The following is a 13,034-nucleotide window of genomic DNA, read 5'->3' as shown; positions in this document are numbered from 1 at the left end:
GTTTGGAAGGTTTGTGTGTGTGTGTGTGTGTGTGTGCGCGTGTGCGAGTGTATACCCGTCCTTTTTTCCCCCTAAGGTAAGTCTTTCCGCTCCCGGGATTGGAATGACTCCTTACCCTCTCCCTTAAAACCCACATCCTTTCGTCTTTCCCTCTCCTTCCCTCTTTCCTGATGAGGCAACAGTTTGTTGCGAAAGCTTGAATTTTGTGTGTATGTTTGTGTTTGTTTGTGTGTCTGTCGACCTGCCAGCACTTTCATTTGGTAAGTCACTACATCTTTGTTTTTATATATATAATAATTTACCCCCTTCTGAGCCAAAGTTAGATTTAACCTTGAGTAGTGAAGATCCTCCTTTCTCCTAGTGTTGTAGCCATATACACTGCTATTACCTTTGAATTCACTCTGTGTCAACCGTCTTCACTGCGCACAACACATGACTATGTGACTGCTCTGATTGTTGGTGCAGCGTCTTGTGTCTCACTTTATTCCCACCAATGTAATTAAGCCAAGACCTTCAAATCTGTCAAAAGTCCTGTTCACTATTGCTTATTATCCCGTGATATTTTCTGTACCTTTTTATGCCACGCGAACTTGTTTTGTTGAACCTTTACCTAACTCTGACCTCCATTCTTATTTCTCATCTCTTCTCTCGTTCCAGCATGCACATACTAACCTTACCTAATCCATTCACATCTGCTGTCCAATCACTTCATGCATATCCGCTCACGAACCTGCATCCCACAGTGTGTTTTCATTTACTTTTCTCTATGATCTCACTGTGTTTTCATATCGATTTTATTTTGTTTTTGCCTTTCACTATCAGTCATAGTTCCTCAGGTTACATCATTCTTCCCCATGCTTCATCCATTCTGTCCTTTTTATGATTTTTCCCAACATTTTTTATCTATTTCATTTATTTTTACCGGTTTTTGTATGTATTTTTGCATAATTAATAAATTTTTACACATTTTATTCCTTATCCCGTTTGTGCCAATACAGAAAAGTTTACTTATCCTTAGCCAGAACCCAGTCTCATGCTGCTCCTGCGTTGTTGCCTAGTTCATAGAAACACCCCAGTGGCCTTACAATCAAATTACCCATCCCCAGATGCAACTCCTCCTTCCACAATTTCTCTCTCTTCAAATTCTGCCCAGTCCATAGCTGTCACCAATGTGGTCCTGCAAACCATGCAAATTAGGCCCAAACATCCTTGCAGTACCTTCTGTCCATTCGGAAAATTCTCCTGCTCTGCCGTCCCAAATTCCTGTTTCCCATCTCTCACATTGAAACTCTTGCCCTCCAGCAACTAGAACAGCAAGCACATCATCACGTCAAATAATTCTCCAACCTGTTCACTTCCTGTTCCTGCATTGAACTGCCACTATCCACCATCTCTACAACAGCCTCCAAACTTCTCCCACATCCCCTCGTAGCTGACGAAACCTTGCCTCGTCGATCTACTACATTTACTATGTACCACACCCTCAGAAACTCCCTCCCACTGCCATACAAAATGCAGAACCTAAACAGACCCATAACATATTCATGAACCTTTCCCCCAAAAGCCTTAGTCACACAGAAGTATCAGTCCTTTCCAAAGGCCTTACCTTTTGTCCCTATCCCAAATCCAAACATGCTGGACTTGTTAACGATCTTCTCTCCTTCTCCCCCACCCTACAATGGCAATATTTTTTCGCTACCAGCCCTACCAATGGGACTCAACACAAAACCAATGTTGGATCCTGTTTGACTCAATTCACTTCTCCATCTAACCATGATCCACCCCTTACTGGCCCCCCTCCCCCCCCAAACTACCCCCTGTCACCATTCAAGCATTTCTTATCCTCAAACCTTGCCTAACCATCATTCCAGAGATCCCTCAACATGGAAACGAACATTACATGCCCAGAAAGAACTGCAATACACCACCTAAAAACTGATACCAACCTTATAATCTTACCTGCTGACAAAGGCTCCACCACTCTGGTTTTGAACTGTTGGGATTACCTGGCAGAAGGACTCTGCCAGCTGATAGATTCATTCACCTACTAACCCTGCCACAGTAGCCTCATTCCAGAAATCAATCAGGATCACCAGAGTCTCCTACCATCCTTGGATTTATTCTACAGCCTCTCCCCTGACTCTGCTCCTGCGTTCTACAATCTACATGCTTGCTAAAGTCCATAAACACAAGCACCCAAAGATGCACCATGATGCCCTGTTACTGTACCCCCACTGAGAGAATCTGGGCTGCTGTGGACCAGCACCTTCAGCCTGTTATTGGCAACCTACCCTCCTGTATAAGACACCAACCATTTCCTCCACTGACCCTCCACAGTTTCTATTCCTTTACCACACAGCACCTTGCTTGTTGCTATTAATGCCCAAACCCCTCACCTGGTTCAGATTCATTGGTATCTTTGTTTTCTGGACTGATGGAGAGGACACCGTATCCACATTCCTCCAGAACCACAACACCTTCTCCCCCATTCACTTCACCTGGTCCTCCTCAAACCAACCAGCTACCTTCCTTGATGTTGACCTCCACCTGAAAGATGACAATGACATCAAAATCTCCGTCCACATCAAACTTACCAACTACCAGCAATACCTGCCAACCACTCCATAGCAAGAAATTCCTTCCATGAAGTCTAGCTACCCATTGGCCATCACATCTCAAGTGACGAGCAGTCCCTTTCCAGATATAGCAAGGACCCTTCTGAGTCGTTCAAAGACCAAAATTACCCTCTCGACCTTGTGCCTTGTCTCTCCAGTTACTTACCACATCCCACATTCCCATCATCCAACCACTATGGAGCACTCTCCTCATGACTTAGTACTGCTCAGGGCTGGAGCAACTGATTCGCATTCTCCACTGGGGCGTGGACTACTACTCGTTGTGGCCTAAAATGCAATGGCCCCAAACCTCCACAATATCCCTGTCCATCCCTAGTCCATACCTCCTCCCAACTCCTTGGCTCATGGCTCTCGTATCTGTGCAGTAGTGTTATAATCTGTCCACAACTACTTTAGGATTGTCTTTTCAGCAGGAGCACATGGAAGTGCGGAACAGAGTTGCCACATCTTGCACAGAACACATGCATAATCTTAATTTTCATTTAGCTCTCTCAAACAGGCAAACTATTCACTTCATAAACATGGAAATTGCATGAATGTGTTCTGGAAAAGTTACACTATGTTTTGATTTTCGTTTCATGTGCAGCAACAAATTATTAAGGAGATATAGGGACTGTTTATGAAAATGCATTTTCTCATGGCATTACCAAATTTTTGACATGTGGGGAAACTTTTTTGTTACCAAAGTCAGGTGAATACACAAATCAAATGACATTTTAAGAATACGTTATATTTTCATGTGTTTGAAACCATATCTCAGTTGGAAACCTCTAATGTGAGGTAATTTCAGTTAAGTATGATGCACAATGGGTTCGCTCATGCGTCAACCACTAATTGGTCACCCGTACAGTTTCTACACAAAAAACAGTTCGCTGTAGGTTTTTAGTGAAATTGTTATTAGTTTTTTTATGATCCATCTACTTAATTCTAACACAACAAAAAATGAAGTGGGAAATGTATCTTAAACCTTTGTTGTTTACGGAGAACAAAAGTGACACAAAAATAACGGGGCCTCTGTAGTACAGCAGTTGTGTTGCAAACAGTAATATTTATTTTGTCTGATACAGACTGAATTCCCCAACTTCCTTTGGAATTACTTGCTATTAAGACCTTCTGTTAAAAATTTGAAACTTACGATGATATAATTTTGTTAAATGGGTACATACAGATGTAAACTGCACATGCCAAACATGTAGCCGAGTTCACCTGTGTTCCATTTCTACAGGCGTTAATGGAAAATCTGCACTGATATCACTGTCATCCCTATGACAGATCCTAGGAGTGTCACTGTCACTGTTGTCATTTAATGAAATTTCACCTCTCCTCCACTGAATTTTCAAAAAAGATCTTCATTCTGCTGTGCTCTTTCCATTATGCTCCACCTATGTTTGATGGCTTTCTTTCTATCTTCAGAGGTGATATTCCTGACAGCCGCTCTTGTGAGTACTTTGACTACAAAGAGTGTAAATTTATTGCTATTGCTGGCAATGTAACCTTTAATATGGGGCCTGTATTAACTCTATTGGGTTGAAATGGCGGAGGTAAGGTGGTAGCCAAGTGACAATATACCCATGTTTTAATTTCTTTTCAGATTGTTGATTTCATATAGGGGTAACTGTGGCTTATGGAGAGATAAGTTTTCCATAAGCACCACCTTTTTAAGGTTACCACTTACGCCAAATTTACAATGCTGAAGCCAATCGATCATTTCCTCCTTTTGGTTTGCCATGGTAGGTGCTATATCAACAACTGCTGAATGTTAAGGAGCATTGCCCAGAAAAGTTAATGATGGTTTTTCAGGATTTGTTAAGAATGAATCTTCAAACCACTTTGTAAATGTAATGTGGTTCATTTCTTCATGAAAATCTCCTGTTATCTTTGAGTTAAAAAGCAGGAGACTGGTTGAAAGAAACCCTTGCGAGGTGCCTGCATGAAGAAGATGTTGGCCCCCTCCTTGTCAGAAGGCATTGCCATTGTTCCTTTAGCTGTGTCATCTGTCCAGCTCTGCTTCACAATTTGACCAGAAATGACCCATCTTTCCTCAAGTTACACCACTTCCTTCATATTTATGCTATGGATGTCCCTTGAAAATCAATATCACCTTGCAGCTATATCCTCCCTCTCCATCAAAAGCTTATGCCCACAGAAATGTCCATAGTGAAAGCCTAGCTTGTGTAAAACTGTGTCAAGGATATGAGACTGCCTTGAAAAAGTCCTGATTCTTTAAGTGTGACCTGTAACTTCCTGAGTGTCGGCTGTTCCTTCCTGTGACCATAATGATAAACATGATGACGAATCACATCCTCTGCAAGTGAATATATATTGGTAACCTTCTTATTCAGATGACTTTTTTTTTTCCAAGGGTGTTAAGTTTCAATGGTTCTTCAGCTTCCTTTTCTTTGTCATACATTTCCTTCCCAATCTTCACAACTGTTCTTTGTTTATACTCACAGCAGCAGCAGTTCTGTCGATTACTTTGTTAGCCATGAGCAGCAGACCACCATTAATAGGGTTTATACACAGACAAGAAAAAAAATCCATATTTTTTGCGGATTTCCCGATTAAAAATACACTTTTTCCTTGTGCAAATACAGATTTACTTTGTGAAAATACACTTTTTCCCAAGGGAAAGTACATTTTTGCATGTTAGGTGACAATATACTTTCCCTCAGTGTTGTAAAACTTATCAATCATTTGAATGCCGAAGGTTTTATACACCAGCATAGTACTTCCTGGCACTTTAGGAAACAAAGCCCAGCCAAAACAAACACATTTTGGAAACATCTTTCATGTGTAGCAACACATACACTGTATGTTTTTATATTATGGAAATTTAAACATAAATTTCACCAAATACAGCATGGTAGCTTCCAAAGCACTATTATTGAGATTGCAATGCCCTTTTGTCAGCCAATCGCAGTCATGTGATCTCACCAGCCAATGTCAAAATCAGATGTTCAGAACATAGGACACTTGATGTAGACAGCCAATAGCAACATTATCATTAAGTAGCAGGATATTTGAGGCGAGCACAATTATAAAGTTCACATTTTGTGGGTATCGTGGCTGAATACATGTTCTGTTGAGCACTTCAACTTTTCCATAGAAAAACCAGTTACGTGTGAAATAGCCCAAGAACTCGCCTTGTACTTTTTTTGAAGGATAATTATGCTTTTTGCTGTCATTATTGCATAATTTGTAAGCTGTGAAATAATTAGAATAAATATGATTAACTAACCTTGAAACTTAGTCTTTCTTAGTGTGTTACCTTTTAAGATACATCAAACACAAATGTGCCAGTAAAATTTTAAATAATGGCATAAATAGCTGGTCTTTTGGGCCTCAAATTTTCCTAAGTGCCTGGACCTCAGTGTTAAGTTTTGCTTTAGATTCTAATGCTCCATGTTTTAAGAAAATTTCACACTTAACATAATTCATCTTGCTTAAAATGAAATTTACTTTGAAAGTGACACTCGTGAAAGCACCATTCACAGTATTTTACCGTGATTTGTAGAACAGTTGTGATGTCACACTCTTTGAACAAGGCCCATGAGAAAGATGCATTGAAAGCAGTTTGTTGTTACGAATTATCGTGTAGTCTTTGCCACATTTTGCTGTTGGCAGACGCTTGTTTGTGTGCGCTATGTTTTGTTGTAAATGGCATATTTTCTTTGCAACTGAAGTTTTATTTTGATGTTATTCTGTTGTTTATGTTTTAATGCTGCTGTTCTTCTTTCAGTAATAGGCTAAAGTAAAATTCTTTGTTAGAGTATCAGTTCTTACCAGTCAAAATTACAACAATTAAACTGAAAACTAAAACAATGAAAAATTCCCATGTTTTTTTTTTTTTTCCTCCAGATGAAGAAATTCCTGGCTTTTTCCCATATTTTCACATACACCCTGATCAAGTTTTTCATTCTCAAAGTAGGCACATAGATGCATACCATTTCTCTTGACTGCCCTCATATTGCAATACCCAGGCCAAGAGAACGACATTGAACTTTTCGTTTATAACTTTTGATGAACTACAAATTGATGTCATTCAGTACCACACAATGTATAACGATAACAAAAATAACAGTAACAATGAATAACAGTAACAACAAATAAAAGAATAATGACTACAACTGTAACAACAAACACACAAAATCATATGGTGCAACTATCACACAGGACAGTAAGCTAACTGCACATAAAGCAGGAAGTGTTGTGGTGTGGGGTTGAAGGTCTGGAGGCTTCAGGTATATGCAGTGGCTGCAGATAGCGTGGTATTTGCAGAAATTGACATGGGCCTCTTGCGTGCTCTCCACTCCCCCCCCCCCCCCCCCCCCCTCCACCACCACCACCACCACCACCACCACCACCACCACCACCACCACTTTGATCGTTGCCATCAATCCTAAAGAAATTTTGGACAGACTATAGATGCAAGGTCTGTCCTATAATCCTCCCATCGCCATCTGCTGCAACCCATCACAGGCACCACCTATCCCATCAGAGGCTGGATTACCGGATTACATGTGAAAGCAGTCATGTGATCTACAGACTGAGCTGCAACCACTGTGCTTGCGTCTATGTGGGCATGACAGCCAACAAGCTGTCTTTACACATGAATAGCCATTTGACAAACTGTGGCCAAGAGGCAGCTGGACCATCCAATTGCTGAACATGCTGTACAACACAACGTGCTTCACTTCAGTGATTGACAGTCTGTGCCATCTGGAGCCTGCCACACCACTACCAGCTTTTCTGAAAACCTCGCCAGCCTCAATCTTTGGTGGTCCCTATCCTTGACACTCCTATTTCCTTTGTTTCACCAAATGAGTTGTGAGTTTGATGTAACACATTACAGGATTTCTTTGAAAAAATCTCCCCCCCCCCCCCCCCCCCCCAATGTAATGCGTATTGTGTTGTGAGCTTTATTCTGGAGGCACTAATGATTTTGAGCATTTTTTAAAAAATGTTTGTGAACAAATCAACTAAAATAACTGCATAATACTTTGTTACCAGATGTTCAGAGACTTTTCATTTTCAAATTAATATTTTTGGTTTCTTTTTAAAATTAGTTCATGTTTCTTCTTTTCACTAGGAGTTCCAAGGATAATGTGCTCAGTTTTGATTACAAGTATTCTTCAGGTTTTATCAGACCACTACCTCAGAAAAAATTACTCTGATAAATATACAGAAATTGTGAGGAGCAGTTTGCTCCCACGTCAAGAGTATCGAAGTAAGCTCGGAGAAGAGCATTGGACAGGTAAGTTAAATGTACAAACTTATTTTAATTTACCACGATTTTTCCCTAGGTAATTTATGGATTCCGACAGTTGGTTATAGTGGTTCTTGACTGTGTTAGGTGTGTGTTTTAAATTTTTAGTTGTTATTTCTGTCTTACATTGGGCTTAAGTTCTGGAATTAATGGACCAATTGATAGTGAAATGCAGACAGACCAACTGAACTTTTTTGCAAATTCTGGCATTGGTATACACATTAAAACCTTATTAATATAATTTTAAATCAGTTACTGTATTGCAAGGCATACCTAGTTAGTACAGACTTGATCATAGTTTAGTAATGATGAAAAGAAAGTTGAAGTTTTTAAGAGAATCACCAGAAAGAATGATTGTGTAAAGAGATGGAGTACTGAAATACTGAGGAATGTTGAACTGTATTTAAAGTTCTACGAGGCTGTAGGTACTGTGTTAATGAATATAACAAGAGGCAGTTCAGTTGAAGGGGAATGGGCATATAAATAAAATGCAATCAATAGACATGGGGCAGATAAATCTAGCTACAGTAATGATACCATCAATACAGACACCACTACAAGCCAAGACACTCGTTTCTGTCACAGAAAGGTGTGTGCAGGAACTGTGGGTTGTGATGTACCAATACCACAATGAGAAATTGTGGAACTGCTCATCCGCTTTGAATGTTCATTGTTGACCGTATTTTGGTGTTGTGTGGGGCCAGCCAGACAGTGGGGATTTACCTCGGCATAACATCCAGTGGTCATTCATGACCATGCAGTGGTAGGTGTTGCTCCAGTGGAAGAGCTGTGGCCAGCGAAGCATCCCTGCTGACACAAGGAAACCACCCCTGGCATCCAGTGGGCTCACACATTGGTGGCCATGAACAGCAGATCAGGTGTGGAGATGCCAGCGTTAAACCTAGAACCCTTTTTGAGATGCCTGGATTCCCAGACAAAGACACCTTAGTTGAGGTCACCACATAGTGGCACTGGCTTGTGACTCTGAACCATCAGGTTTAGCAGCGGCGTGTGTAACTCCAGCTAGCTGATAGTGTGGTTGCATGAAATTGGAGTTGCAGGGCCCCACATTGGACTGATGGCTGGTGTGGGAACTGTCAAGTCCCAGAACCAGTCATACTACAAAGTCAAATGCTGCTAAGGGCTGAGTGCTCTGGAGAGCCATGTTGTGACATGAGCTTGCCTCCACTCATATAAGTGACTATGAAGCACATGTTCACTCCATCACAAAGTACATGGTGACTGGTACACACACAGTTGTTGAAACCTTGGGTGGTTACTACGTAACGGATTGGTGACTCAGATAGGCGGATGATTCGCTACCACTGACAGATGTGTGCTATAGTAGTGAGAACTGGGATTAAGACAGTTTAAGACAATGAAATTTCTGTTACTTTCAGACTATACTAATGAGCACTGGGATTAAGATGGTTCACATGGACGAAATTCCTGTTCCCATCACTCAGTGCTGGTACCTGCTTCGGTATTGCTGAATATGATGGAATATCTTTTCTACAGTAATGCACCCATACTGTGTGGCTATAAACTCTCTAAGAGAGCTGAGTAGTGTAGTATACAGTGTATTCTGGTAGGTCAAGTTTCTAGATTGCATTATTTTCAAAAGCGTATCAGGCATAAACAATAGAGGCTATTTTACATTTGGAGCCATGGTACCCGTTATGGTTGCTGGAAACTGAAAAGTTGGTCCCAAAATGACGAGTTCCATTCAAAGGTATCTCACTGTCCTGTAATTTAAGCGTTCTGCTCCCTTTTAATCTCCCTGATTTTGGCAAGTTGTGATAATTACAAATGGATCATACACCCAGTATACCCATTGAGGTCCTGTCCTCTGGAAATAAGGTTGTGGTGTGAGGCTGTCCCATGGGTATCCTCCCACACGTGTTCCTTGAGAAACTGCTTCCTCTTAGAGATATATATGGTGGTTTGAACCACCATTGTATCCCCAATGGTGCATTACATGTCAGCTGTGAGTCACTTCCCAGTGCTTCATATAAATATAAAACCTGAAAATAATCATAGCTGTACTTTACTTACACTATATTTATACATCAAAATAAACAAACATTGTACACTGTCTTCTGAAATTCATTGCAAAATGAAACAAACTCCCAAATTACTACACTAACAAGAAATCAGGATCGGTTCAAATAAACAGCCCCCATAGTATCCCTAAATCAACTGTTAACATACCACAACACTAAAATTAACAAATTAACGTTGTTACTTGTCACCTGTCATTCAGCAGCTGTACATAGATAAAGCCACCCAAATGCTCAAAGACTTTTGTGAACTCTCAGGTTAAATATATATTATATAAAGAAGACCAAAAACCCTTTACCATCTGTACATCATTTGCTTCCCATATTCTTATTACCATGATGCATGACAAAAAAGTGCAGCTGATAAAACTCCAAAATTTTTAAGACACTGTCTCTTTGCTTTTACAGCAGCGTAACTCTAGATCCTAACGCTTAAGGCAACATGCATGTAGATTGCACTTAATATGTTACTATGAATTAGTTTGATTTAAGGTTGTGTGCTTATCATTGCAGACGATCTGTCACAGCCGTAGTCCTGGATTCTTATAGCTACTATAAAATTTAACTATAAAGTTAAATGAATATTTAATCCAGTATAATGTTTCAGCAGAATATTTATTACGGTCTCAAAGTAAATCAAAACTTCTCGACAAAACTGAAATAAGTAGTAACATACTTACAATAATGAAATGAATCTTACTCAACAAGCTACATGCTTTCTGTCCAAATACTCACAAAGTACTGACCTCCCCTGACTACATAGCTGTAACTATTTATACTTTCTTAACAATCCTCGACATTGTGTAAAATGATTTTTTGATTAAGTAACAATTAAAATTAACATATAAAAACTGAAAATACATATATAAACGTATGTTTGCTCCAGAACAGCAAATACAATCCTATATTGGTTTGTGTCCATTATTTTATTCGAGCAGAACTTCTCGAATACGAAATTATAATAATGCATTTTCATATTTTATTAGTTACTAGATGCTCCCTTCATGGAAAATGTTCCCTTCATTTACAGAGCTTCTATACTTTACGGTAATTGTAATGTAGTAGTTAGTTTTGTAGCTGTAATTTTTTCAGACGAATTACATATTTTGTTTACATGTCCGATCATGAATTCGACTGGAAAATGTTCGTTTTAAGTGGGTCTTCATGGCCTGTTACGTTTCACACTCTTGCTATACCACCTTCCCCTTCCTACTGCCTTCCCCATATGTTGGGGTTGATGCAGGTAATTATGGTAAAATGTTGTGGCACACACTGAAAGGGTCAGATATGGCCATCTTGGTGATTGTTGTAAGAGTAGATAGCTACAGTTCCTCCTTTAATGGAGGGGTCATCTCGACTACTTGGTAGGACCTTGATAACGAGTAAAGAATTTTTTCGTTTTTCCCTGCAGTGTATAAGGGCTCATTAATGTCACCTACTCCATTGGCAGTAAATAAATAACTTGGTATTACATTGCCTCATCTGTTCCTTATGTTCCATTGACTTTGTATCTGGCTTGCGAAATTCCATAGAGATTTCCCCATTTATTAATATTTTAGGCATCATGACCTTGAATGATGATAGAATCCTTTTGGCCGTGTATTATCTTGTATGGTGAGAGGCCCATATTCTTGTGAACCTCAGAATTATACGCTGCCACGACATAGGGTAATAGCATGTCCCAGTCTGTATTCTTACTGTTGACATAATTAATTAAGTCTTCACTACTGTCCAATGTGTGCACTCTGTTCTCCCATTTGCTAGCAAGTGTAATGCGCTTGCCCTCAGTTTATGAATTCATAATAAATGATGAAGTTGCTTCATTAACTCTGACATGAAATTCGTTCCCTGGTTCATAATTTATCTTTCTGGAACACCAAACTTCAACAATCAATTATTCACCATGGTCTGAGCCATTGTTTTGGCTTGCTAATTTGGGAAACCTACCATTCCCATGTAGCAAGAAGAGTGATCTGTCGTAAGTACATTGCGATTCCCTGCCGAGATTTGCCCAAATGGACCTGCTATGCCCAGAATGATCATTTCTAATGGTTAACTAGCTTCTGGTAATCTTTGCACTGGAATACACCGATGACTCAATTAAGCCCACTATGCACATGGCACACAGTTCTTCTCCTATTGTTCTACTTCCAGCCTATGTGTTCACCATCAATACTGTTTGGCTATACATCATTCTGTGTTCTCCGACCTCTGCAGCCAGCTAATACACGATTGTGTTCCTGTTTTCAGTACTTCTTCCTGCAGCTTGCCAGAACCACAGCATAAGGTCTGAATTTTGTTGTACACAATAAATTGTGGCTGCATTGCAGATAGCTTACGGTCTTCATCTTGGGCTTGTGCTTTCTGTCATTCTGCAGTGGTGTCATCCACTCTTCGCAACACACAAACATTTCAATTGAGGCCATCCATGTTACCATGTGATGTATGACCTCAAAATAAAATTCACCACGTTTAGCTACTTGATGGATCTTTCAAACCTGATAGCCATTGTAATGCTGCATGATTAGTTATTACTTTAAATTTCTTACTTCATTAATAACATTGAAAATATTGTATGCTCTAGGTGAGACTCAGTATTTCTTTCTCTGCACTAAAGTAACTTCTTCTGGTTTATTCAGCTGATGTGATCAGATGCTCTGCGCTGTCTGCCAAGACATGATTGCTTGCATCACATGTTAATAAGAATTCCTTCTCATGATTTGGAAAAACCAATATCAGTTGAGTTATCAAGAATTCTCTCAGTTCACCAAACATATCTTCACACTCCAGTCACAAATGAAACATCACTCCTTTTTTCAGTAGGTGAGTGAGAGGCTGTGCTATCTCTGCAAATTTTGTTACAAACTTTCTCTAATAATCTGCTGAGCCTAAAAAAAGATTGTAAGTCCTTGCCTGTATGTGGTGTTGGGAAGTCCCATATGGCATTTAGCAATTTAAACTCCATCCGGACTCCTGTACAAGTCATCACATGTCCTAAGTATTGTACTTCCTGTAATGTCAAGAGACACTTTTCTATGCTGGGTGTTAATGGGTGGCAGGTGATCACTTCAA

At 39.8% G+C, this 13,034-nt stretch overlaps 1 protein-coding gene across 1 annotated transcript in view; it reads left to right on the top strand.

Moving 5' to 3' along the window:
• The window catches only part of LOC126456248 (serine-protein kinase ATM-like), a 445,804-nt gene that overhangs the window by 27,314 nt on the left and 405,456 nt on the right, over nucleotides 1-13,034 (top strand). The window contains exon 7 of the mRNA XM_050091998.1: nucleotides 7,726-7,890. Within this exon, the coding sequence (XP_049947955.1) occupies nucleotides 7,726-7,890 (165 nt within the window). The remainder of the gene's footprint in view (nucleotides 1-7,725; nucleotides 7,891-13,034) is intronic.

Source organism: Schistocerca serialis, chromosome 2 (assembly GCF_023864345.2).
Source record: "Schistocerca serialis cubense isolate TAMUIC-IGC-003099 chromosome 2, iqSchSeri2.2, whole genome shotgun sequence".
Classification (NCBI taxonomy): Eukaryota; Metazoa; Arthropoda; class Insecta; order Orthoptera; family Acrididae; genus Schistocerca; species Schistocerca serialis.
The sequence above is the reverse complement of the archived record's forward strand: the minus strand, read 5'-3'. Positions and strand labels throughout refer to the sequence as shown.